This window comes from Synchiropus splendidus, chromosome 8 (assembly GCF_027744825.2).
Source record: "Synchiropus splendidus isolate RoL2022-P1 chromosome 8, RoL_Sspl_1.0, whole genome shotgun sequence".
NCBI classification, from domain to species: Eukaryota; Metazoa; Chordata; class Actinopteri; order Syngnathiformes; family Callionymidae; genus Synchiropus; species Synchiropus splendidus.
Genome location: NC_071341.1, coordinates 25149749 through 25177454, shown reverse-complemented (window position 1 = coordinate 25177454; position 27706 = coordinate 25149749). Strand labels below are relative to the sequence as shown.

The 27706-nt window shown below is 50.1% G+C and overlaps 2 protein-coding genes across 8 annotated transcripts; one reads left to right on the top strand and one right to left on the bottom strand.

Moving 5' to 3' along the window:
• Positions 1–2184: 2184 nt before the first annotated feature.
• st3gal4 (ST3 beta-galactoside alpha-2,3-sialyltransferase 4) lies at positions 2185–17181 on the bottom strand. Of its 6 annotated transcripts, XM_053873287.1 has the most exons (13): positions 16982–17181; positions 14607–14670; positions 14210–14326; positions 13774–13842; positions 11938–12019; positions 11701–11790; positions 10240–10337; positions 9794–9857; positions 9636–9731; positions 7609–7798; positions 6324–6461; positions 2863–3015; positions 2186–2787 (listed from the first exon to the last, which is right to left on the bottom strand). In XM_053873287.1, exons 4-13 carry the CDS (start codon positions 13808–13810, stop codon positions 2698–2700), a joined length of 1038 nt encoding a protein of 345 aa, XP_053729262.1. In that variant the 5' UTR covers positions 13811–13842; positions 14210–14326; positions 14607–14670; positions 16982–17181; the 3' UTR covers positions 2186–2697. The 6 variants fall into 6 exon arrangements, with proteins under 6 accessions (XP_053729264.1, XP_053729263.1, XP_053729265.1 ...); XM_053873285.1 differs by lacking the exon at positions 14210–14326; XM_053873289.1 differs by lacking the exon at positions 14210–14326 and having other exon boundaries at positions 2185–2787; positions 10240–11790; positions 13724–13842.
• Positions 17182–20704: 3523 nt separating this feature from the next.
• On the top strand, positions 20705–26147 carry srpra (SRP receptor subunit alpha). Of its 2 annotated transcripts, none has more exons than XM_053873795.1 (15): positions 20705–20870; positions 20963–21101; positions 21991–22074; positions 22149–22312; positions 22377–22534; positions 22602–22749; positions 22814–22961; positions 23026–23159; positions 23231–23352; positions 23420–23506; positions 23587–23759; positions 23826–24039; positions 24108–24271; positions 25380–25478; positions 25544–26147. In XM_053873795.1, the coding sequence occupies exons 1-15, from the start codon at positions 20737–20739 to the stop codon at positions 25670–25672; spliced, it is 2097 nt and encodes a 698-aa protein (XP_053729770.1). In that variant the 5' UTR covers positions 20705–20736; the 3' UTR covers positions 25673–26147. The 2 variants fall into 2 exon arrangements, with proteins under 2 accessions (XP_053729770.1, XP_053729769.1); XM_053873794.1 differs by having other exon boundaries at positions 20706–20870; positions 22599–22749.
• Positions 26148–27706: the final 1559 nt, after the last annotated feature.

Here is a 27706-nt window from a genome sequence, read left to right as displayed (position 1 = left end):
TCATTTGAAGGCCATGAAAGTTTGTCGTAAAATAAACTGTAATTAATCAGGGATGAATCAAGGAGGCTGCTGTGAACCTGGATCGTTGAGAGCAACGACTGCATCACCTGGAAAGGTTGTCAGCCGTCCACTGAAGGGCTACTTTCACTGCACATCTCATGTGGCCAGGAGGCTCCCGCCTGCCGTGGTGAGCGTGGAAGACAGTCTGAGAACTAGGAGGCCAGTCGCAGGCCAGTGGCCCATATGAACCAGACAAATATCCTCTGATCTGTTCCCAAAGACATTTTAGGGGCCATTTGAATAAAGGGACTTGGTACATGCTGCTGACATGGATTTCACGTCAACAATGACACATGCGTCTTTGTTGCTTCCACATGAAGAAGAGCATTTTGGCACCTTGAAGGCAACAGCAGTTTAATCTCAGCGTTGGGATCATCCCTAAATTCCCTTTCATTTTCCTCACAGGACAAGCTTTGATGATGGTTGCCATGGTAACATTATGACTTTGGATGCACATCCAAAAGCAGGATTTGTTTACTCATCTGCTGCTCCAGCCGAGTTTTCAACCCAGCCGACATCGAAGGAAGGAAGAAGGAGTTGCGCCGTGCCAACAATCCCATTTCCAGGACATGTGCACGCAGGAGGCAGGGCAGGGTTCAAGTCTTCAGGCCACTCATGAGAGCGCGTGCACGGGCCGCAGCGTGATGAGGAGCTGGGAGTAAACCGCCGACCGTGGCGCCCACAACACGACAAACACAGGAGAGGTGGGGTTCAAAGCCAAGCTTCCATTCAAATACACACTCTGGCCGCCGCGTCTGACCTGGTTTCAGTTGTCACATAAACAGACGGTGGACTGATTCCTCTGTGTTACGCAACACCCTGCTGAGCAGAGGAAGTGGAGACGCTGAGCCAAGGGCCTGGAGCAGGGAGGACAGGAGCGGAGCGACGAGTCAGGAGAGGAACAGATCCTGGAAGCTGAACATCACGAGCGACCTGTGTGTGTCCGACGCCGAATACATGCAGAGCTTTGGTGTCAATTCTGAACTGCAACTGTCATTTCATGTCCACGGAGCCCAAGGAGATGAGCGTTCACCTGCGGAGCACCACAGGTATCATTCCAGAGCCTCCGTAATTCAGGGTCATCCCAGTATCTCTCTCCTCATAACTGAGCCGTAACATCACAACACCCCAGTTGGAGCGTCACTGCTGTGTCGTGGCTGAAGATGGAGATGGGCCGATGAGGCTTCATGAAACAGTGTCCCCATTTCCAGAGCCCACTAGATGGAGCTCTAAAATCCTTGGATTTGAACCACCATTTCAATGAAACCTCACATCATTTTCAAGCCAGCAGCGCCACCTACTGAGCTCTGAAACACTGTTTCATGAGGCCTCATCTGCTCATCACTGGCTGTGAAAGTGCAGCGCTGTGTCACAAGGAGTGTATCACGCGGCAGAAGACGAATGAGGAAAAATAAAGGGCCAGAAAATCATGAGGCTTTCAGAGGATCATGGGGCGATGGAAAATGATATCCGTGATGAGCACGATGGACCCGTGTTAGCAAGCCCGTCGTCCCACAGCCATGACAGAGCATCCATTTCTCTCTTTTGTTTTTAAGTTAAGAAAAGGTGTCTTTGCAAACATGTACACTGCAGCTCCACAGGCGAATCATGTCAAATGTCCACAGCTAATTCCAACCATCCGTGTCTACATTTACAGCTGCTGGTATAATGGTTCCAAAAAAAAGAAACTGACTCAAGAGAGCTTCTCCGATCTGAGGCTGCAGTTTGACATGTGACCACACATTGTCAAAGGCAAAAGGTCAAAGGTGCAGCATGACAAACGTGGCCAGGGTGACGGGGGAAATGGCGGTTGTGTTGAGCGCGTTATTGTGAAGCAGAAAATCTGCCAGGTGTCAATCCACATTAGGTTTGAGCCATGATGAGGGAAAGTGCCGGTGGGCAGCGGCCTGCACGTCAGCATGAATAAACGGGTCCTGCGCTCATGCGAGGGGGAAAAAAACATCGTTATCATGTCGCCACCAGCAAACTTCTGTCCGTCAGTCATTGGCGGTGCGGGATTTGTGCAGGCCTCCAGATGTTCGCCGTCCAACACGTGTTGGGATAAGGGATCGAGCCCTGGGCCAGGGCAGTTGGCGCCCTCTAGTGGCCGATGCAGTAAACGGGACAACGTCATATACACATATATATATATTTATTTATTTATTTATTTTTATTTAAAAATAGTTTTTTACAATAGAAAATCCAGTGGGACCATTCACCTGCATAGCCTTTAGAAACATTGCAAATAAATAAAAGGAGAGCAAAATCAAACTGCGAGCACTGATCAGGTGGCTTAACAGGTCGGTGACTCGTGACAAATCAGCTGCCATGAGCAGAAGGGTGGAGCTCTAAAACACAAGTGACTAAATTAACTCAAAATTTAATTTGACCGAGGAATAAAGAAGAAACCATGGACATGGTTGAGTACGAAGCACCAAAAGCACCAACGCTGCCTTCTAAAGCCTTCTCCCACCGCCGCCGGTCCTGGGACGGTAGTGAGGTGGTGGATGACTGACAGCTGGTGTCGCTCAGTACCACAGAGAAGGTGCCACAGTGGGTAAGCACGCTCCATCATCCTGACCTGACAGTTCAAACACAAGGCATCAGTGGAAACGCACCACCTGGACTCCACCGCCGTCACAAATGGGGGTGCAAATACACGATGGCACCCGCTTCCTCCAGTCCTCTTAAGGCTTTGGCTTCGCGCCCGAGGTCGTGGTTGGAATTCTGCAACACAACACAAACGTGTCTCTCATCCGCGGCATGAGTTGTTTATGCTGGTTTCCCATTTCTGCCACTGACCTTCATCAAGTTCATGGTGTCATGGCCATAGTAGTGGATGGGGAGTCTTTGGTTCTGGGAGCTGGGGTATCCAAAGCCAGCGACGTGGACCACATCGCAGAAATTCAGAGCCACGAACACAGCTAGGATGCCTGTCGTGGGATGGAATGGCACCTGAAACCAAGAGACCAGATGTCAGGCCTCCTTCCCGATATTATTTCTAGCGTCAAAATCATAAGAAATTGTATTCATTATTGTACATTTTGTGGATGTGGGTTTTCTTTTATTTTATATTTACTTTTTTGTTTTTCCAAAGAAGTGTTTCCTATTATTACATTAAGATTGATTACATTAAAGTAGCTGCTTTATTTTTAAGGTCTAATATAAAACTATCAAATAATGTAAAAATAAATACATTTCCATGATAAGAAAGATTTTTTTTTTTTCATCTACAGTACAGATCCGAGCGCTATGAGCGCAACTGGACAGCAGGGGGCAGTAGCGTCACAGAGCTGATACAGCACACCAACACAGTTGGTGTGAAGAAGAGGCTGCGCTCAGGAAGTAAACATTTTCCTCGTGTAAAAGGTGATCTATTTCAATGATTTGTTTGTTTGAAGGCGTGAAAACGTCCAGTTCTAGCCGGTGTTGGTCACATGACCGGGTGGCTGGTTGAGCCTGATAAAAATCAGTGGGTGGAACTTTAGGTTAATCCAAACTAAGCCACTGTACTGAACTCCACCAAGAGCAAGTCACTTCCAAGGTCGTTTCCAACCAACACAGGGAGTTTCGCGATGATGTGTGCGTCCGCTATTGTTTCAAACAGTCCGGTTTTATACAATAAAAACAATGATGTGGATGATGACGATGGTGATGATGGTGATGATGATGATGACGATGGTGATGATGATGATGACGATGGTGATGATGGTGGTGGAGGGACGTGACGGGTCCAGACAGTGACTCTCTGAGAGGTAAACCAGAACCAGGTCCGTGACGTCACCAGACTAACGAGTCAAACGTTGTCCTTTCTGTCGCATTAAACCACCGAACCGACTTAGAAAAACCACGCCACACAGTCGCCCCGGGAATTATGAACAGCCTTTAACTGTTCCATTTCCGACGTTGAACCGGAACGCTGCGGTCATTGATCCTTCCACTAGATGGTGCTAGAGATGCGCCAAGGCGTGAACGATGTCACACAAGAACGCACGTCTCTGTAGCGGTGAAATGTTCAAAATAACATCAGAGGCGATTCTTGTTTCCCCCTCAGGTTTAAAGGTTAACACCACTCTGGTGGTATAAAACGCTACCGTCATGATCAACGTCAAATGTTGCTCAACAGCTGGTACTGCAACAGTAAATAAGAGTCATGACAGTTTCGGAGGCTAATTTTAACATCGAACGGCCTGTGAACAAGACAGCCAAGTGGTTTAGTTTGTGTTGAGCTCAGGCCACCTGGACTGAGGTGGCAGGAGGGGACAGACACCTGGAGCGTTCCACGGAAACAGGTGGCAGCATCACCACCGGGTGGAAAAGCAACATTCCCAAGGTGGCGGGCCGAGGGTGGGTCAGTCTTTAGACCAGAATTTCTCAGCAGAAAACTGCAGTCCACATGCCGCAACACTGTTTAAAGAGCCATCTCCACATTAGAGCACTTCACTTCAAACTGGCCTCAAACACACACACGTGTCGGGCTCCTAAAGAATGCAAAGGCACATGGGTTTGATAATATGGTGTCTTCACTGTAATCCATGGGGAAATGATTGACTGGATCTCTGAGGTGGAATGGTCCACTGCCAACACAGTGGTGTTGTTTTGGCAGCCCCGTTTCTCTCAGGCCTGCCATTCATGCGAGGGACTCGGTCAATGATTCACAGAGCCGGACCTCAGCGCTGCCTCTCCTCTCTGCGGACTAAAGTTTCACTGAAGGATCATGCAAGTGAAGCCCGATGATGAGGTCAGCAGATCCTCCGAGCCCAAACTAAGTCGTCACGATAAAGTCATAAAGCCTTGATATGCTTTATTCATTTACAAGCACCAAACTAATTGAGGTGTGAACAACAACTAAAGTTCATGCAGAAAACACTGGCACTCAAAGGTCACCAAGTTGTGGACGTGTGGCCAGGACACACCGATGAAGCACACCCAGCCACGGTATCACCCGGCCGAGGACCTGCTGATTCTGACCCGGAAACATGGTCCGTCATTTCAGAGAACTTCATCCCAGCCGTCCTCTTCAACTGTGAGCTGGAAAATGTGTCACTAAAAACGTGCGCTCGGCCATTTAGGACAACACAACACCTTTATCAGAATGTGATGTCACGTATTCGGAAGTAAAAGCACACAACTGAATCCAAGAATTGTGGTGGAATGGTGGTGTAACAGCAACCGTTGCCCATGTGAGAAAGTCTTTTTTTTAAGTCTCTCAGCTATGCATAATGAATGGTTTTTAGCAGAGCCAGTTCTACACACTCACAGGCCTCCAGTTTAGTCCTGTAAAATCCTCCTCGTACATTGCTGCAGACGTGGCGAACCACTTTCATCACCCGAGTCAGTGGAGAGACTCACCTCCAACAGACAGAGTCCTGCAGCCACAAGTCAAGCTCATTCACTTGCATGAGGATTGTCATTGGCTGCATCACTGCAGCAGTGACCTTCAGTTTACTTCAGGTGACTGTGGTCGTTTCTAATGTTTCTGTCTCTTCCAGCACTACACGCTCGTCACCCATCCACCGACACCATCACACACTGACAATGCAGCGTATTCTGGCTAAATCTTCCCTGTTGACACGACACCAAAGGATGCAATCTGATTCTGCGGCTCCGACATAAACAGTGGGAGCCATAGAGGAAAAGACTCTTTGTCTAAAGAAAATATATCTGGCAGAATTTTCAAAGACACCACTCAGGACGGGCTGAAGAGGAGCAATGGTTGGGCCTAAACAGGGCGAAGGTCAAGACCTGCCACAAGAGCCGCGACACAGGAGCCGCGACATATGGCCACGGCGGCGCATGGGTTTGAGACGGACATTGCCAACACCAGCAGGACGTGAGACACACGTCTCTGTGATGTTGCAATCCTCGCGTGACGGAGATCAAGTCACAACACAGTCTGCAGCAAACACTGCAGCCATTCTCTCATTAGACAAGAAACAATGTGCCTGGACTTGAAGGGAAAGAGAAGCACATCTGGTTAAGATTTGCACAACATGTGGGCTGTTCCATCTAAAGCCAATTATTTGTCAGAGATTTACTGTGAGAGCTCTCGTCTCCTGCTGACCCTGCGTCACAGAGACACTGTCCACAGTGCTGTGGGACACCCAGGGCCCAGGGGAGAACAGGAGGGGTGCGAGACAAAGAATCAGTCAGTGGACGTTCCAGCAAACTGTAAATAATCACAGGACTCAGAAGAACACGTGGCTCTCCTGACGTCCCACACACACACACACACTGGCATGGCTGCTCACACAGACCCTCACCTGCTTGGCCTTTGGGGGAAACGGGATGTGGAGCAGTCTCTCCGCCGTCTGGTGCATGAAGTGAGGGTTCAGCACTCTGACTTTACTGGCGTCACCCAGCCAAATCTGGGGAGGCGGCCTCCAAAATCCTTTTCTGACCTGGGACATACAGATGTGGAGACAATGGCAAGTCAAAGGCGAAGCAGCAACCTCAAGTCAGAGATGTGAAGCCCACTGACAAGGCTTCATGAGGCTTCATGAAACAGGGTCCCCGTTTGAAGAGCTCAGTAGGTGGCGCTCTCGGTCTAAAAATGATGTCACTGAACCGGTTGTTCGAATGCAAGGATTGTAGAGCAAAGATAATACTAACCATCTTCAACCCCGGACACATGAGGGCAGCAACACTTCTTTCACAAGAGATTGTTTTTTTCTGTTTGCTTAGGGCCCCATATAATGACTGTAGGAATGAAGATTTTGCAAGAAATAATCCAAGTCATAAGCCACATGCAAAGACTGTTTAACCCAGTTTCAGCACTGGTTTCACCAACTCTGCCTCTTAGGACGCTGGGGTCTTAAGTCTTGCAGTGGCTGTTCATCTGTTGCAGTGCAATATGGGGCTTGTGCCAGTCTGAGGAGTGTCTTTTCCACCAAACCTTAATCGGGTCAATATTGACTTTATTACAGCCACAGCATTTCCTTATTCCCGACCTGTGCTGCTGCTGCTGCTGCTTCTACCGTTCCGTGTGACTGAGGTCCAGATGGATCCACAGGTGAAATGGAAGGTGCGACAGGAACAGTTCATTGTGCTCAGCACAGTGGGTCACTGAGTGACTCCTTCCTGTCTGGAGGCATTGAAATCAATGTGCAAATGAGTGTGTCACAACCCTCCAACCATAAACAGCTGGCGCTCCCCCGAGCAACAGGGTGAGGGACGTCCGTAGTGGAAACTGCCTTTAGTCATGAAGAAGAACAGACGGCACCGAGCGTTCACCCAGCCAGTGCTTGTTCCTGACTGGGTTTGTCAGCAGGAAGCAGGAGGAGCAGAAACAAAGCTCGACCAAACCAGAAGGGTGTGGGAACCAGTGTTTTGCCTCACCCTCACTTCTTCAACCCTCCGTTTGAGGACAGAACCATCAGAATGAGTAGCTCGCAATGAGGAGGTTTAGGGCTGGTTAACAGTGATGCTTCACTTGAACCATTTGTTTTGGACGTCTCGGCTCAGGGTGAGAGGCTGGGGTCAAGGAGCGGACCCCACAAAGACAGGAATACAAACGTGTGCGAGTGTGTGTGTGTGTGTGTCCTGTACCCTCTTCTCATCGTAGAGGATCTCCTTCAGCCAGCGAAGGTCTTGTTGTTTGAAAGGCACCAGGACCATCAGCGTGTCGGGCTCGTTGTTTAGACTGGGGTTCACTGAGGCCGACTCGGGGTAGAAGAACCTCATGGTGGTCTTGTTGCCGACATCCTCCTCGTAGCCGCGCACGGGGGCGTTATTCAGGCTGCGGTGAAGGAGAACAGCCCAATGTTACTCTGTTGGAATGTGGCATCAGAAGTGCCCGTTTGTTTGCACGCATTTCCTATTCACAATTATTACCTAGGAATAAAGAAATCAACTTTTTTTTACATTTAAATAACTGTGCTTTTTCTCAAATAATTCCAGTATAATCACAAAGAGCTTTAGCGTCTGTTTAATATACAAATATATATATATATATATATATATGTATACAAATTGGGACTCTCTGGGAAATGGAATGGTGAAACCTCGGCTGATTACATTCATTCAGGGATTGTGAAATGGTCTGGAAACACAGAGCCAGTCAGATGGGCTCAGGCTCTCAGACACAAATTTCATTTGACAATAACCTGATGCCGACTGGCTGCAGAACGATCAGCCTAGAGGCAGCAGAGAGAGCCAGAGAAGGAGGGTTTCATCAGAAGAAAAAAGCATTGTGGCGCGGCCAAACGCTGGCTGTTAAGAAGCAGCTTAGAAAAGGGTCGGCGCACGTGCTCCTGCCATCGCTCGGGGCAGATTTGCTGAGTTTCTATACTTTGCAGTCGACTCCACCTGACCCTGGAGCTTCACACACACACAGTGTCAGAGTCAAACCGGCCTGCTGACAAACGTCTCAGCAAGCAGTGACGCGGAGGAGAGGACTGCAGCGGTGTACAAGTGGCTTGGAAACAGCAGAACAAGGCCCCGTGTGGAAGAGCTGCAACCTGAACCATGTGACTCATGTGTGTTTGGAGCTCAGACACAGACAAGTGTAGCAGCACCGCGGCTTCCAAACCACCTTCCAAGGACATCCACAAACTGCTGCCACACAGGACTTTGTGCATGTAGTGAGCGTCTGACACTCCGCTCCTCTGATAAGAGCCTCAGGTTTCCAATGAGCTGCTCCACTTGGAAGCCAAACAGATGAGCGCGCGCTTCACTGGCTGGCATCTGCGGCGGCAGGGACGGAACATCTCACAGCACATTTGTTTGGACGTGACAGTGGTGTGGCGCGCTCCAGCTGAGACGTCAGACTGGGCGCTTTCATTCAGCAACTTAACACGTGTGAAGATTCAAACAGACTCAAACTGAAAGGACGGAGAGCAAACTCTCTTCTGCATTACAGCCGTCAAATCCTTCTCTGTGCGTCCTGCCTGGAGCTGATGCTACAGTGTTTGTTTGGTCCGTCTGGTTTGCTGCATCACATTTTTTTATTCAATTATTTCAATAATTGTTTTCCATAACAGTTGTTTTTGTAACTCTTCTTTATTGTATTATTTGTATTTGCTAGCATTTTCATTCACCATCACTTATGTTTTTTATCTGTCTTTGTGCTGCAATGACAACCTTTGTGGTTGTTTTCATTTGCCTCAGTAGCTTCCCAGTAAAACAGTTTTTGTAACTCAACTGTTCAAGAAAATGTCTTTTGTACCTTATACGCATCATAATTCTGACACCATATTTTTGAAATTATGATTATTATTATTTATTGTAATTCTTATTTGACATGACTTTGTTTTAACTCTTCTTGTTTTCATGCAGGAATGTCTATTATTTTGCTTTTATCCTTTTGTATTTGGCATGAATCACGTTCTTTCCCCCAATATGTTCAGCAGCTCAGCGTATAGTAGCTTGGTAGCTTCTGACGTCCGATGACGGCTGCCGTCCCACAGGCTGTTTCAGGGACATTTGCACTTTCACTCCAGTCACAGCTCTTCATGAGCCTTGTGTTTACATGAGGAACCCAACCATTTCCAATGAGTGGAGGTCAACAACCTTGCAGAAAAGCACAGCCAAACAAGGCGGCGTGGCGGCGTGCGCAGGCATCAGAGAGCTCTTACCGGATGACCACGTCATAGCTGTTGAGGACTCCTCCCAGAGACCTGTTCTTGATGACGTATCCGTTGCCAACAACAACACACGACCTGCACTCAAGCCTGTGGACGACAGGTTTGAATTTGAAATGGCACATTTTAAGCGCCAGCCCAGGCACACTTACTTTTCAATGTGGGCCGGGAGCTGGTAATACGGGGTCATGGCCAGAACCTTGAGCAGCTGCAGCTCTGAGACAGGAAGTGAGAAATGCAGACTTTCACATCAAAGGCTGAGTAGACGAACAACTTGTTTTCAACAACAATCTAACTAATGTGACCATCATTTTCTTGAGAGTGACACGCCGCTCCACGCCTGCACCTTCCGGCAGGATGTCAGAGGCACCGAGCACTATGTTGCACACAAGTGACCAGTTGCCGATGTGTTAGGTGAGGCTAACAAGCTATAGAAAATCACATTGCCATTGCGTCCATTGGACGGAGAGCAGAGCATTGATCTGAACACCGTCCCAATACATGAGGCTCACTCCCCACGATGTTGTGAGACGATGCTAACTAACGCTCACTTGAGATCTGAAACATGAACGAGCCAGTGTTTTGGCATCAAACGTACCGCTGCCCTTGACGCCGTAGGGTAAGGCCAGCTGCGATCCATGATCTCGCCAGAAAAAGTCTCCCAGCTTCAGGAAGAGCTGCTTCTGCCTGCTGATGCTGCACGGAGGAGTTGAAGACGGATTAGAAAACGCATGACTCAGCAAATTCTTGGCCCAGGTTATTGGTGTTTTGAGCGGTCGGTCGTCTTCAACAACGGCCTGTGCTTCCAGGGCCATCAGCCAATGCAGATGCACTCAAAGGTCTCCATTCCACAGCCTGTTGCTGAAGAAGGGTGTGGGCAGGCCTCAGCGCTGCAGAGCCTGCGACGGGAAGCAGGTTGTACTCAGACAAATAGCTGTGACTTGGCTTCACACTCCAGCTGTTTATGAGCCACTGTCTCTGAGAGCCAGTCAGTCCGTGGCCTGGAGCGGCAGGAGGTCAGCCGGCTCCTCAGAGAAGAGCCCTGCCACACGTCTGCGGCAGCCAAGAGTCTGGCCAGTGGAGTGGTGCTTCCAGCGGCGTTTTAAAGGCTTCGGAGATGGATCCACAAACCACCACTTCAGCAGGAGCCGCTGGTTAAACTGACCAAGAAGGAAGAGCCATCATTTGATCCAGTTAGAAGGAACCAGCTTTGGCCTCTTACTGAAAATAAGTCCAGGCTTCCCAGTTTGAAATGAAAGCGACAAAAGTGTGGCGTTGGAGCCCCTGAGGAGGTTCCATTTGGAAGTCAATGCCTCTCATTTCCATGGAGCTTGACTCGCAAATGTCCATGTAAAACTTGTCGAGTCGACCTACAGCAGAGACTCCAGGTCAGAAACCAAAAAAGATTCAGCCCTTTTCTCTTCCTGTTGGAAGACTCTGAAAGGCTTGGACACTGCGTTAAACACAGTGCAACAGCACGTGCTGAGTAGAGAGGGATTTGCTTAGTTCAAACTACCAAGGGTGAGAGTCATGAGAACATTTATAGCACTTGTTTTTAGTTTTACACAATAGTAACGGAGCACACAAAGCTGAAATATGGTAGAATGTCGTGTGAAGGATAAAAAGTGGATAATTACAGGAATATTTCCAAGAAACTCTCAACAGCTGCTGAGAAAGAAATAAGAGAATAAAAACCATGTTTAGCTCATGTTTGACTTCAATTTCCAATGCATTTTTGAATGTATTAAAGATAGAAAACAAATATTTGTGCTGTGAATGACAAACAGTCATCTGTAGATATTTCGACAGAAAGAGTCACAAGTGGCACATTTGTCACCAAATGAGATGCAGAGAAACAGTGAGCCACACATTGGTTAGTCGAGTGAGGCAGTACTAGTTCAGTCATGTGACCAGGTTCAGGTTTAGGAACAAAGAATGAATCCTACACAAGAATGCATCTGGTGTCGGTCACCAGGCGCAGGATTCGCAGCAGTGTGCCTTTAAGACGCATGTAAACGCGGCTAATCCGTTCCTGAAGAGACAGAGCTGCGGGACTCACTTCAGGTTGAGACCTTCCCACTTCCTGTGGGCGAGCCAGCCGCTGCACAGCGTCCGGCTGCTGTTCAGAGGCCTGACCGTGGTTCCACTACTGCAACAGACAGAGACAATGACCAGACCTGACGTGAGCAACGCTGCGGAGAACCAAAACACCCGGAACACCGGAGAGTCCGTGGTGAGCCCGACTTCTCTGACCAGCAGCCGGGACTTGGCTGAGCACAGAGGGACGCACGTTTACCTTTGAATGATGGTGTAGGAGCAGTAGTAGGCCAGGAAGCTGCAGACGACGAAGGCGACAGGAAGGAGCCTCAGGCACCATGCTGGAGTCAGAGCACAGTACAGCGTCATAATCCCACCACTGGGAGCATTTACACTGACAGACGTAGGACACCCCTGAACTACACAGGAGGTTTCTGTGGCACCGGAATGGCTACTTCTTTGGGCCGGGAAACACTGACTGTGGTTCCACACAGAGAGTAGCTCCATGAAGCTGCTGAGTCTGATCGCGTCGTGTTCTACATGCAGAGCAGTGAAGATCCAACCATGAGTAGGTGATGGTGCCGTGAGCTCTCATTCCTTCTGCTGCCTCTGAAGAGGAGGTCGAGAAGGTAGAGGAGGAGCAACGGCAGCTGTAGCAAGGAGCCGCTTCACACTGTTCTACTGAGCTGTGTATGCACTAGTTTCACTGCTGAGCTCCAGAATCAGCCAGCCATGGTTCACCGCCGTCACCGTCATGGAGCTGTCCAGCTCAACACGCTTCCTTCGCCAGGTTAAACTCTGCATGTAACCACTGTCACTGTTTGCTCGGGCTTATGAAACCCAAACAAACAACAGTTTGTGTAACCTCACTTGAATCAATGCCACAAAGATAACTTTGCTTTCCAATGGAGGTCAGTGGCCGAAAGGTCAGCGGCCCACCGCCTTCAAAATGCATGAGGATCACTTGTAAACTAGTTTGGAAAACAGGCTCCAGCATGGAGACGGACTCATGAAACTCATTGGAATCATCGACTCTTCACATCTGTTAATGACATTAAACTGCTCCAAATGTGTCCCAAGCTCCGCCACCACAGCCGCTCCCAGCTGCTGCTTCTCCTCTCCGCTCCTCCAGGAGATCGGCTCTGTGGGCGGAGCTTTAAGATGGCTAACGTCCGCTAGCATTTATCAGACAGAGAAATAGTCGATTCACTGTCATTTGCAGTGTTTATGGTCCATCTGGTTTGGACAAGTGTAACACGTTATATCTCATGTTCTATCTGTAGCTGCTGCCGATGAGTCCTCTGACCTACAGACCCACTCGGAGCTGCTGAGAGATGCGACCAGCGCCACATTTCATCGTCCCTGACGGTTGGTCTGGAACTGAGTGAAGAAGAATAGTTTCTAACTCTGACGTCTGTGTCAGAGTCACGCTCTGATCGCTGTTTGTCTGCTGCTTACTGAAACACCTGACAGTCACGATGTAATAAAGCCAGAGGAAAAACCTCTGCAAGCCTGCAATTACTCTCATTTACCTGCGGCGCCGCCAAAAGCAAATATTTTCAGTCCTGCCTACAGCTGCTTTAACTGGAGAAGTGCTGAATCAGCGCTTCCGAGCAGTGGTTGAACGGCGTCACCATCATGGGTGGATTTCTTTGTTCTGTTGGAATGACAGGATGGATGTTTTCAGCTTTAGTCGTACGTTACGTGCGTGACCAGCAGCAGCATCATCAAAGGAAGTTAGAAGTGACTTGTCAGCGAGGAGGCTTGGCTCAGAGATGGCCAGGCTTGTTGAAGGCCTCCTGGTCCCTGCACGGTCAGAGACAGGGCAGGAATCTCTGACTCAAATCTAGAATCAATGACTTGATTTCCTTGGAGTGAAGTAGCTTCAACACCATAGACTGGCCAGGAGGCGCTGAGGGTGGCTAGAAGGCATTACAGAAGGAGGTCTGAAGTCTGAAGTCCTGATCTGTGCATCATGAGTTTTGGTAAAAACAGCCATGTGCAGACCTGTGGAGACTTGGAACCCAGAGGGAGCCTGATCCTACCCGTTCATAGCCAGAACAAAAGCCTCGGCTGGCTTCGGCAGGGAGCTTACTTCGACTTGCTTTTTGAGCCATCGTCGTTTCCGTCATCCTCACATGTCTTCTTTGTGCAAGGGGTTAGCCTAGAAGAAAGGCAGCCATTAGCTTGAGCTCCGGCAACTTTGTGAACGCGTGGTGCACCATCGCCATTAAATCTCGCTTTTTATATTGGAGCGTAAACTCGGTCACATGGGGCCGGACTGAGGCTCTAGGAAGTGGGTGTGGCCCTTGAGACGTGAGGAAGCAACACATAGCAGCAAGTCTTCAAGGAAAGACAGCGGAGTTATGAAAGCAGCGCGAGACAGGCGCCGACAGATGACAGCCAATAGGATTAAGAGAATCATGTCAGACGAGCAGACACCCAGATCTCTGTGGAGATCGCTCAGATTACCGCGTGGGACGGATTAAAAGGCTTGTGCCGCTGCAGACGACGGCTTGCGCCTCGCGTACCCAGGCTGGTAGTTTCCTCTCAACGTTAGCAGTGAACCAGCGGAGCATCCTGGAACGTGTCACCAGCCGGAGATGGCATCACCACACTGTTCATTCTAACACTCACGGCTCAGGATTCTGAAACAAGCAACGCAGCTAATGCAGTTAAGCGCTCCGATTTCCTCCCTCAGCTCGCAGCAGTCCCCTCCACTGTGGAGGGACGACTCGCTCTGCTTCACCAGCGAAATAAGTCGAGTCAAGAGAGGAATTTCCAGGAAACATTCCGGATTATAATCTGGATTCAGCACTGCTGCCGCCTACAGTCAGAACGAGCACCTAAATGTGCTCACTGCCAAAGAGGCATCAAAATAAGGGCACAAATCGATGCAGGCTGAAACTTTGGGTTTGAATATCTGACCTTTGCCCTCCTTCATTGGCAGAGAGGATGTCCGCAGGCGGGTGCTGGGAGTCCAGGCTTCTCCCTACAACAGAGCAGGACTGTAAGGATTAGACTGCACTCTGAAGCGACGACACCCATGAAACAAAACACTGAGGATGTCACAACCTCACAAATGTTGCTTTCTATTTTGAAAACCAGGACATTTATGAGGAGAGAAGTATGTCGCGACCAGACACGCCAACACGCTGGGCGCGCAAAGTCAGGGACGTGTGGTCGGCTCCAACAGAACCAGTCTGAACACCAAGCACAAGCAGCAAAAACATCAAAGGAGTGCCTGGACCCAGAGGCCAGATTTCACACTTCCTGTCCAAGAAGATGCACCACCACCGTCAAAACTGATGCGTACCAGAGGGATTCTATTCCCAAGGCCTGACACCAGACTGTACCATGGTCCAGGAGAGCAGTCACTCACGATATGGACCACAAATACACTTTGGGGAGCAAATGAGAACATGAGACACATTTAAACTTAAAGAGGTGTAAAGGCATTTTCACGACATTGTTAACTTGGGACCATATTTGAGCTCAAAGCAACAGAGTTACTGTGGTGGCGCGGCCTCAGGGCGGAGGGATCACAGGACACTCATCATCTCTTCCTTCCAGACACAACAAGCAACACAATGAACAGTGGCGGCAGCAGGGAGGGGCTCAGAGCCCTGAGGTGAGACACTGCAAGATGCCTGGACCTCAGGCACGTTACAAAAGAGGCCCAGTGAAAGAAAGGCGCCACACAGAGCTGGGATGCCGTCCAACTGTTTCATCTCAGTTTTGCTCTGCCACCTTCACTCATCCCTCTCCAGCCAACAGCTGACTCCAGACACACACAGACAATCACCTCCAAAACACATAATCCAAAGTTTTAATCCAATCATCTGGATCGTCCTGTGCGCCGACAATCCTTTCATTTCATCCGCAAAAATGGGAGAGAACAGCCTCGTATTTGAAACACTTTTCAAACCCTGGGAGACACAGATCTGAGACCAGCTGTTGTGTTGACCTGAAGCCCGGAAACACCAAGGCAATCCGAACAGGAGGCTGGTGTGATTCTGCAGCGCACAAATCACACGGCTAAATTGGACCTGATGGGACGGCGCCCAGTGACTTTATTGATCCTAAGATAAGATTTTTAAAAAAAGCAAACCAGGAGAAGCCTGTCAGAGCCTCCACTTTTGATCCACAAACACTTACACTCTTGTGGTGCAGAAGCAGACGCCGAGTAAAAAAATAAAATTGGGCTGTGTTCTTCTTCGTGTAATGGAGGAGAGTGAAGCACGGACGAGAGCTTCGGCAGTTCTAAACACCCAATAATCCATGACCAACCCAGGCGTGTGAGTAGCTCTCCGTTGTGTCCTCAGTCTGAGAGGGGAGAAGCTGAATGATGGACGTGTGATCACACACTCCAGAGCCTCCGCTGGGCTGCTGGCTTCTGCTGGACAGGCCACTCGGACAGGACGTTCAACAGAGGAACATTTCCAGACTAACAGAAACCACAAGGAGAAGACGGAGACTGCTCACTCAACTTTGCTGCTCGCCGTTTCTCATCAAGGCTGGATGGCAACTGAGGGATGATTGGACACAGATTAAAGAGCTTGTAAAACAAAAGTGCCTTTGGGGAAGAAGGGGCTATAAATGGTGTAATCGCTTCAGTATGCATCTACACTGCACTTCAACTCCTTCATTTGCTTCTAAATAAACCACGAATGACCCGCTGGATTGGATTCGGGGTGTTCCTTTTCAAGAGCTCTTCATGTTAGGACACACGATTGGGAGGTCAGGGGTGAGCTGCAGAACCACAGATGACTTGGCCTAACTTCCATCATGACGGTAGGTGCGTCGGCGCTCAGACGCGCGCACTCTTCCACTGAGGCGGTGTGGAAACACTCTCGATGTTGTCGTTTCCAGCATCAGTCAGCTGCACCGAGAAACTGTGTGCTATAATAATTACAAGCCACGCGACAGTTTAAAAATAAACAGTAGAGATACACTTGCAACTACTGCCTCATTGTATCCACAGTAAACAGCGGAAAATATGTGACATACAAACTTAAACATTCAGCTCTGCTCCTAACCTTTACGCAAACATTGTAATAGTTTTACACTGGCAAGTGTCTCTTCTGTTCCTTCCTGCAGATGACCACTGTGGTGACTTTCAAAGCTCGGTCCTGGACTGTTTGTCAGTCGACAGTGGAGAACGCACAGCTCCAGCTCCAGCTCCAGCTTCCTGCGTGAAAGCTGCTGTCGCCCCGCTACGATCAAGAAGACGCCACCAAGCGCGGACAGGAAGGAGTCGCTCCAACCAGCAGAAAGTGAGAGCCGAGTGGCGCGTTACTTACCAGCAGGACGCCAGATGAGCTTTAATCCTGCCAGCGAGTCTGTGCCAGGACGCCGAGTTCACGATGCCTTCACTCTCATGCGCACGAGCAGCAGGCTGGAGTTAACAGGAGAGTCGAGTCCCTCTCACTCAACTGTCGACCGGGATCAGATCGCAGCTCCGCCGGGACCTGACTGACATGTTCACGCGATCGCGCCCGCGCCCCCCTCGCGCTTTCAGCTCCTCGGGGAGGCGCATGCGCAGAGGCAGGGTGCGCGCAGCGGCTGATAAACTGCGTGTGCGCTGCTCCCCTCTTCTGCTGTGGTGGTGCGCGTTATCAAGCCAGAACATGTGTGTCTCGCTGGCCGTTTGTGGTCCGCAGCACATGGACTTTTTACTCCTACATCCGGCAACTGGCGCAGACTTCCATCTTCATGGCACTTAGTTTGGGTTGGTCAGTGCGCTCCTGTCTGGGAATCACCTCCGCACGGTTTTGGTTTCTCTCGAGGAAGTCATGAGCGTTTTCCTCTCACTGAGGAGCTTTAACTAACTCCGTTGACGGCCAATTCCAAACACACTGGTACTAACTCTGACATACATTTGAATCAAGCCACACTTTCATTCTCAAATTACTGCAGTCTTGCAGCAATATGATATATTAACAATATAATATAAGATATGTTTTAGTCACGACAGAAACTATGTGCCATACAGCAGCAGTTTAACATGTAATATTAGATGAGAATGTTTCAATATTACATGTAATATTAGGTGAGAATGTTTCAATATTACATGTCATATCAGGTGAGAATGTTGCCATTTGCTTTGTTGAATGCAGCGTTCAAGTCTGATTTGTAGGAGAAGATTGCGGAGAGGAGGAAGAGCAACATAAAAAAGACTGTGGAACTGCGTGTCCTCAAGTCAGGATTGATACTGTAGCGTACAGAGCAAGGAACTATTGCAGACCTGGGATGAACAGAGAGGGTCCAGATAAGAGCAACACAGTGTGTGAGCGCATGCTTGTTCTTCACCCTTGGTCGACACTGACCTCCTAACATGTCCAGACTACCAGAGCCTGGCCTCCCAAACTTCTCCTACTCTGCATGAGTTTAGTTTGTTCCACTGCAGAGCAAAATGAAATGACTTCATTGTCAAACCAGTTTTCCCCGCTGAAACGAAGAACAAAACACCTAATCAAATCGAATGGAATGGAATCTCTGCTTCACCTGTTTCCCTCTTGTATATGTCCCTGTCAGCCCAGCACTGTCCTTCTAGCTCTGCTTCCTCTTGCAAAAGGCAAGCTCAAACGTGAAGATAACGTGTGTCAACGACCGTGATGTCATTGCCCATCGTCCCTCTGTGGTGTGTGTGGTGAGCCTCTGCGCCAATAAAGTCGAGTGAATATGCATGGTGTTCTGCGTAAGCGCAAATATTGGGTCAATAAATATGAAACCGAAGAAACTATGCAGATGTTTCCAGTGCAAACTAACGCTCATAGGAAACAAGGAACGCTGGGTGGGGCCACCGCTCGCGGCTCGCACCCCTATGTTTGCTCTCAACTCAGGGCCGGTGTGAGCAGTAACCACTGATCTGACAACAGAACAAAAGCATAAAGTCCTTTGATCCATCTCCTTTCTAGGTTATTGTTTTCCCAAATGTAACCCAGTGATTAAGGGAGCAAGAATACAAGTTGGACTGGCTCTAGATAAAAATAAGTCAGAAGGGTGCGCTGGCCTTCAGGCGCTGGCGTGTGTGGCGGGCGTCACACGTGTGCTGTTGGGCCAGTTCGCCAGCAGAAAACTCTGAAGACGCAGTTGCTCTAACAGAGAGATGCAAAGAGCGGCCCTGGTCAGCGGCAGGCCGGGCACCGCGCCACTGCTGTTCCATGTTGGAGGTGGTCTTGTTCCACACGTGACAGACACTTGAACCACACACTTCCATAACGCCTTTGTTTGAGCTTCAGCGCTGGCTGCTTCTCGTTCCATGCCACGGTCAACACAGCAGGCTTCACTTGGTGCCATGACTCATGAGGGGAATAGTATGGTGACTGAGAGAGGAAAGAAGGTTTTCTGCAGGGAAGAAAATTAGTCACTGATGAAACTTTTACTCCAAATATTCCGTCCAGCACACGCAAGTGCATGCTCCAGGGCGGAATGATTCATTCCACAATATCGTGAGGTGTGGCTGCCGCGCCGAAACCTCACGTACATGACATGACATCACTGGCAGGGTCACAGGAGGTCAGCACAACAAAGCAACCGGCCCCAACAGTCTCTTTGTGGGACAGTTGCAAAGCTGTTTTCACAGGTCAAAAGGTTTGGGTGTCCACCAGAGCTCAGAGGTCCAGTTCCAGTTCTACGTCAGGGTGTGGCATCACGTCAGGCTGACTGGCCCAGGCTCGGACAAGAATCCATGGACACGATGCGGGCCCTCACTTTTTAGACAAGACAGCACCTCATTTCAAGCTTCCGGAATACACTGAAGAAGAGATTCTTGGGTGAAAAGACTGGGAAGTCCTTTTTTGGCCTCGTTTTGTGGCCTATTTTTTCTGGAGTCACTATGGTAACACATATGAGTGACAGCCCAAACCTTCAGCAACATTCTTTATTGATCATTTCATTCCTGCCACTTTTACATTCTACTGGGTGATGGCACAAGATGTAAAAATAAATAAATGAGCACACAGATGCACAAAGATGACAAGTAGCAAAAATGTCGGTGATGGAGGGGGCTCAGAGGAGACCCTGTTGCAGCCTACGGTGAGTTTGACTCCTGCTCCAGATGAGTCTGCACGTCGTGGCAGTCGAACTTTTTATGTGCTTTGTATTGCTTTGCTCCCTTTGTTGCCGGTGCCTACTTAAGACTTGGCTCACGCAGCCATGTACTGTATATGTGAGATGGTGCAAACCACCAAGGTGAGCAGCAGCCAACACATTCATCGGAGTTATTAATAGCAATAACAGGCAGTTTGGAGCGACACTCTGGCCGGACAACAAGCCCTTCCTGTTGTCTCTAGTTTGGGATTTGGCGCACTCACACAGAAAGCCTTGCTGAGTAACTGTGCCACTCAGAGATTAGTCTCACTCAGACTAGACGTGTTGCAGAGTTGCCTGGGCACAAAGGGCAGTGATCATCGGGAGTCTGCCTCTGGATGTGGCCTTTAATGGAGGACGGCTCATATGGCTTCAATAGAAGCTACAGACGTGAGGCGGGACAGAGTCTGAGTTTTGTTTACTCTTGTTTCAAGGCGGGCGAGGACGGAAGTGGATACCCACCAACGCATCCTGAAACTGAAAACTACAGCGGCTGCATGGCCGGTCTACACATGGATGTGAGCGCCTGTTCAGGCTAGTTCAGGAGGCTGGTTTTTACTTCAATATTGATGTGAGAATGGAAACCAAACCTGCTGAACTTTGCCTGAGACTTCAAATAGATGCTAATAAGAGGAGGTCGCCCCATCTAGTGGTCAAACTGCGCTCTGCAACTGAGTGCAAATCTTTCGCCCTGTATTTCAAAGCAGTCTCTAACACATTAACTTTCAAAACCATGTTACGTTTGAGTCTTCAAATTAATTTATTGTTGTTATTATTGACTAATTATTGCATTTGATTATTCATTATTGCTCATTAAGCTTCATGTCAGTTTCGGTAGTTGCGACGATAGTCAATCAGACATTTAGAATAAAACGAAAAAGCAAAATGTTTTTGTTATTCGAGTCAGTTGATAAATAAAGAAGTACCGTAGCTTCCTTCCATCAGCCGAGCCTTCACACTGCACATGCGCAGTCACGATCGCAGTGTACGTCACCGGATGTTGCGTCACCTCTTAGTTCTTCTTCTGACGTGTCTCAAACTGCGTGTCTCCGGTGGTGCTCGTGTGCGATCATCTGTCTGTCGTTGCCTTGAAAACAGGTTGGTGAGAGTTATCGATCGGAATTAGCGAAGGACGATATCTCGATTCTACCGGACCGACGCCTGACTCTGTTTGTCTGCCTGCCATCCAGATTACGTGGGAGCAAGATGCTAGATTTCTTCACCATCTTCAGCAAAGGGGGGATTGTGTTGTGGTGTTTCCAGGGGTCAGGGGTCACCGAGTCCTTCACCGGCCCGGTGAATGCCTTGATCCGCTCCGTGATTCTGCAGGTGAGTTTTGCTCGACGGGCACTGACTGGCACTTAGGATAGCAGCTAATGCTAACTGGAGGAAAGTGTTTACTGACATGAGTTTTAGCAGCTGGTGCTAACTGGATGAAAGTGTCTACTGACATGAGTTTTAGCAGCTAATGCTAACTGGAGGGAAGTGTTTACTGACAGGAGTTTTAGCAGCTAGTGCTAACTGGAGGAGAGTGTTTACTGACAGGAGTTTTAGCAGCTAATGCTAACTGGAATAAAGTGTTTACTGACAGGAGTTTTAGCAGCTAGTGCTAACTGGATGAAAGTGTTCACTGACATGAGTTTTAGCAGCTAGTGCTAACTGGAGGAAGTGTTTACTGACAGGAGTTTTAGCAGCTAATGCTAAGTGGAATAAAGAGTTTACTGACATGAGTTTTAGCAGCTAGTGCTAACTGGATGAAAGTGTTCACTGACATGAGTTTTCGCAGCTAGTGCTAACTGGAGGAAGTGTTTACTGACAGGAGTTTTAGCAGCTAATGCTAACTGGAATAAAGTGTTTACTGACATGAGTTTTAGCAGCTAATGCTAACTGGAGGAAAGTGTTTACTGACATGAGTTTTAGCAGCTAGTGCTAACTGGAGGAAAGTGTTTACTGACATGAGTTTTAGCAGCTAATGCTAACTGGAGGAAAGCGTCTACTGACATGAGTTTTAGCAGCTAACGCTAACTGGAGGGAAGTGTTTACTGACAGGAGTTTTAGCAGCTAGTGCTAACTGTTGGAAAGCGTTTCCCTGAGATGAGTGTTTGACGTCAACAGTCAGTTCAGTGCCACGGCATGGAGCATCTGTCATAGCGGTAGCGTCTCGCTGCAACTGCGTGCGTTGTCTCGTGTGCTTTGCCAACTCTGCCTGTTGTTCCAGGAGCGCAGCGGAAACACGTCGTTCACTCACGGCGCGCTGAGCCTCAAATACAAGCTGGACAACGAGTTTGAGTTGATTTTTGTGGTAAGAATCCAGAACAATCGACGCGTGTTGTGGTGGCGCCTCACTGTAAGGTCACATGTGTCTGCTCCGCGCAGGTGGGTTTTCAAAAGATCCTGACGCTGACGTATGTGGACAAGTTGATAAATGATATTCAGCTCCGTTTCCGGGATCGTTACAAGAACGAGCTGGAGCACAAGGGCGCGCTGAAGCTTCTCACCAACAGCTTTGACTTCGGCGATGACTTCAGGATGCTTCTCAGGTGAGGCTGAGCTCAGCCGCTGCGTCGTGAAACTCTGGCTGCATTTGACTGTATCTTCCACCAGGGAGGCGGAGGAGAGCAGCAAAGGCCGCACGGTCGCCATGAAGAACTTTAAAGAGTCTGCCAAATCCCAGAAAACGGTCAAATCTATGATCGAGAGCAAAGGTGGCGACGAAGGCAAAGACCAGGGTGGACGCAAGAGTAAAGCAGCCAAAAAAGAAGGTTGGTGTGTGGCAGGAAGCTCTCGCCACAGCAGCTCCGTCATCCTCTTCGGTTGTTCGTTCAGCAGCTGCAGAAGCCGGCAAAAAAGATGGCGGGAAGGCGGCCGTGGCCAAGGCGCTGGAGAATGGTGACCACGGCCTGAGTCCCGAGGAGGCCATGCAGAGGAGGAGAGACGAGTTCTTCCGCATGCGCACAGCGAGGGCTGAGAAGTCCAGGTCAGTCTCCGCCGTGTGGCTGTGCGTCCATCAGCCTCAAGGTAACTCACCTGTTACATGGCAGCAAGTCTCCAAAGCCTCAGAAGCCCAGGGAGAAGGTGATGCGGGTCTGGGACATGGGCGGCAGCTCCACCAAGAACCTGGACTACAGCGAAAGAAACGGAGATGGTTCCCACAATGGAGAGCATCCCGACGGAGGCCTTAATGAACCGGTGAGGATCCACCTTCTGCTCAGTCGCACGCTGGCTTTTAAAGGCCCCGCTCATCCTTGTTCAGGAGATGCAGCTGAGCTCCATGAGAGGAGACCTGCCATCTGTGGATTATGAAGAGAGTGAGGAGGAGGACGAGGAGGAGGAGGAGGAGGAGCAGGTGGAGAAGGAAGAGAGGGTTCATCCAACCAGCCAAGCGAGGTGCTCCTGGCTCGCCGCGCTTCCCCGCCTCTTTTTCTTTCTCCCTCTGAAGGTCATTGGTCTGGTTTCAGCTCCAAGAAAGGTGGTGGCTTCGGAGGCATGCTGGGAATGTTGCGGGGTCTGGTGGGCTCCAAGAGTCTGACCCAAGAGGACATGCAGCCCATTTTGGAGAAGATGAGGGAGCACCTCATCGGTAGGGCAGCCGCCGGCGTGTCAGCCCGCGTGTCTGTGCTCACCTGGGCCTGTGCTCTGCTTTGCAGCCAAGAATGTAGCCGCCGAGATCGCCTCGCAGCTGTGCCGCTCTGTGGCCCAGAAACTGGAGGGCAAAGTCATGGGCACCTTCACCAGTGAGTGAGACCCAGCCGCAGCAGCAGCAGCAGCTCTTCATGAACCTGGTGATGAGGAGCCTTCTGTCCTGCCTCCGCAGCTGTGGCCTCCACCGTGAAGCAGTCGCTGCAGGAGTCGCTGGTGCAGATCCTGCAGCCCAAGCGGAGGGTGGACATCCTGCGAGACGTCATGGAGGCGCAGAGCCAGAGGAGGCCCTTCGTCATCACCTTCTGTGGCGTCAACGGCGTGGGGAAGTCCACCAACCTGGCCAAAGTGAGAGCTGCTGCCCTGCTGTGAAGGTGAAGCCCGCTCCTGACCTCACCACACTTCTGTCTGCAGATCTCCTTCTGGCTCATCGAGAACGGCTTCTCGGTGCTGATCGCCGCCTGCGACACCTTCCGCTCCGGAGCGGTGGAGCAGCTGCGCACCCACCAGCGGCGCCTCAACTCGCTCCACCCTCCGGAGAAGCACGCGGGGCGCCAGGTGGTGCAGCTCTACGAGAAGGGCTACGGGAAGGACGCCGCTGGGATAGCCATGGAGGCCATCGCTTACGGTGCCACCCTCGTCTCCAGTCCACCAGAGGGCAGAAGACTGACAGCCCTGTCTGCTCCTGTCCCTCAGCCCGTAACCAGCGCTTTGACGTGGTGCTGGTGGACACAGCCGGACGCATGCAGGACAATGTCCCGCTGATGACGGCCCTGACCAAGCTCATCGCCGTCAACATGCCCGACCTGGTGCTGTTTGTTGGGGAGGCGCTGGTGGGCAACGAGGCGGTGGATCAGCTGGTAAGACCGTGAGCTGACTCGGTGGTTGAGCCTGTGCTAGTCTTGACAACATAGAGGGACAGAGAGAAGAGCTTTATGAAAGAAAGCTCCAAATGTTTGTGTCGTTTTCACATGAATACAAACGTGCAACATTATGACCTATGACATTTTGACAAAATCTAAGTTGCAGTGATGACTTCCTCCTGGTCCATCTGTATTTCGGCTCACAACAGTCACGGTGTCATCGCACACCCTTGTCCGACAGTGAATTTAGGAGGACGTGACCACGAGGCTTGGATTCATTTCTGTTTCCTAGTGCAGTGTTTTTCAACCTTTTTCAATGGAACCTGGGCTAAAGCGCACTTGTGCTTAAAGTCCTATAGAAAATAATTTGTGGAAAACTGCAGCTACTGACTCTGGCTTGTTCTGTTGCCAGGCTGTTTGCAGAAACACATGGCAGAAGATGTCTTTGTTTCCCAGAAAGAGGCAGCAATATGGCAAACTATATCATGGTTCATTGATGTGTTGACTGACTTGAAATCACTGTTTGGATGGGATCACTTCTCTTTTGCATGATGTGACTGGAGTTTCCAGACAAATCCTTGGCTTCTTTGCCTGAACTTGCTTCATAACAACAATGACTCTTTCTCTCTTCACATGTATTTTGTGGTGCGTTTAGTTGTTCAACGCCACCTTTTAAAGCACAGAGCAAACGTTGACAGTCCGTGAGCATCAATACAGTTTGGAAGTGAGACAGGTCAGGTTAAGGTGTAGGGTTGGGTTAGGGTTAGGGTTAGGGTTAGGGTTAGGGTCCCACAAGGATCCCTCCCCCCATGGTTCTGTGGTGAAAGTGTGTGGTCCAGTTCGAGGTGTATCAGCTTTAGAAACAGCTGGAAGTTGTTGAAGAATGGCAGCCAATCCATGGGATCATCTCCTCACCTTGGTTGCTCCTCAATACCTTCTAACTGTCATGATTTCATGGCATCGCATGAGGTGAAATTGACAAACGCTGTCCTCAGGTGTTCACTGGAAGACCCGGCAAATGTCCACTAGGAGTCAGTGTCGCCGCACAGATGCGTTCCGCAGCCCCCTCGCTCTGTGGTGCTGATGCTGCTCCTCTGTTCCGCAGGTGAAGTTCAACAAGGCGCTGGCGGATCACTCCATGTCTGAGAAGCCGCACCTCATCGACGGCATCGTTCTCACCAAGTTCGACACCATCGATGACAAGGTAGTGTTCCCCAGACCTGCTGGTGTCGTGGTCGCTGGGTAACAGCAGTGACCTCTCTGTCTAAGGTGGGCGCAGCCATCTCCATGACCTACATCACGGGGCAGCCCATCGTGTTTGTGGGCACCGGCCAGACCTACAACGACCTGCGCAGCCTCAACGCCCGCGCCGTGGTCAGCGCCCTGATGAAGGCTTGAGGGGACGCCCCCCTCACCCCCTCATGCTTCAGCAGAAGACGCCGCTCAAGTACCTCGCATCATCATCGAAGCTAGCAAATCGGACCTAAGCTGTTATTGCATCGGGAAAACGGTTCCCACAGTTCAACTCTGCCGATCAGGCCTTCTGCTCCCGTTGGTTTGTCCGGAGGCTCGAAACAAGCTGGAAGGTCGCTGTGCCTGTCGGCCTCCTGCCACCACCACGGTGGAGAGGAGGTCACGTCATGTGTTTGAATCTATGGTCTGGAGAAGATCCCGAGGAGCTGACCAAGATTCACGAGGACCTTTCTTATTTCAATGTTCAGGCTGAAACTCTTGAGTTGGATTCTTGCTTTCAACCTCGATTCACTTCGCCTATGGAGAAGTGAGACCCTTTCATTTGTGGTAAAGAAGTTCTACGGAAGAGTCGCTCTAATTTATAAGGATGTTTCTAAATAAAGCTGCTGTTATAATCGTACCTTTGTCATTACAACTCACCTTTGCTGGTGCTTCAGGAAACTGCAGATAAATGCCAGCCTATGTGGAACATTTGAAGCTTCATGAAACCGTGTCCTTGTTTTAGCTCAGCAGCTGCAGTGTGGAACAACAAAGCCTATTCCACCAGCACGCTGAGAAGGAAGTGCTCGCACTTTGTCCAAAGAATAGCAGGGATTCCCTAAGACCAGCAAACAAACAAATCAAATGTAATAAAGCTTCAGAAAAGGAAATGGCTTCACAAGCCTTAAGAATCTGGCACGGTGTCGCAGCATTACGACATTGGAAATATGAGTCTATAATAAGTAATATGAGTATCTGAGTGGTCCATGTTCTCCTCCTCCATTGTCAGTGCGGCTGCACATAGTTGTGGTCGCAAGGTCTCCGGTGCCTGTCGCGGCGGCAATCCCCGAACCCGGTGGTGGACACCGAAGGTAAGGGATGCCGTCAGGCTGAAGAAGGAGTCCTATCGGGTCTTGATGGCCTGTGGGACTCCTGAGGCAGCTGACGTGTACCGGCAGGCCAGGCGTGCCGCTTCCCATGCAGTCTTGGAGGCAAAAACTCGGGTCTGGGAGGAGTTCGGAGAGGCCATGGAGGAGGACTATTGGTCGGCCTCGAAGAAATTCTGGCAAACCGTCCGTCGCCTCAGAAGGGGGAAGCAGTGCCTCACCAGTGCTGTTTACAGCGAGGGTGGGAGACTGCTGACCTTGACTGGTGATGTTGTCGGGCGGTGGAAAGAATACTTCGAGGGTCTCCTCAATCCCGTCGTCACGTCTTCCACTCAGGAAGCGGGGACTGAGGACTCAGACGACTCTCTCATCACCTGGGCCGAAGTCACCGAGGTTGTTCGTAAGCTCCTCGGTGGTAGGGCCCCGGGAGTGGATGAGATCCGTCCGGAGTATCTGAAATCCCTGGATGTTGTAGGGCTGTCGTGGCTGACACGTCTCTGCAACATCGCGTGGCAGTCGAGGACAGTGCCTCTGGATTGGCAGACCGGGGTGGTGGTCCCCCTGTTTAAGAAGGGGGACCGGAGGGTGTGTTCCAACTATAGGGGGATCCCTCTCCTCAGCCTCCCTGGAAAGGTCTATTCCAGGGTACTAGAGAGGAGACTTCGGCCAATAGTCGAACCTCAGATCCAGGAGGAACAGTGTGGTTTTCGTCCCGGTCGTGGAACACTGGACCAGCTCTATACCCTCCATCGGGTGCTCGAGGGTTCATGGGAGTTCGCCCAACCAGTCCACATGTGCTTTGCGGATTTGGAGAAGGTGTTCGACCGTGTCCCTCGCGATGTCCTATGGGGGGTGCTCCGGGAATATGGGGTGCGGGACCCTCTGCTAGGGGCTGTCCGCTCCTTGTATGACCGGAGCAGGAGCATGGTTCGCATTGCCGGCAGTAAATCAGACCTGTTCCCGGTGCATGTTGGTCTCCGCCAGGGCTGCCCTTTGTCACCGATTCTGTTCATCACTTTTATGGACAGAATTTCTAGGCGTAGCCAGGGGTCGGAGGGGATCCGGTTCGGGAACCACAGAATTTCATCTCTGC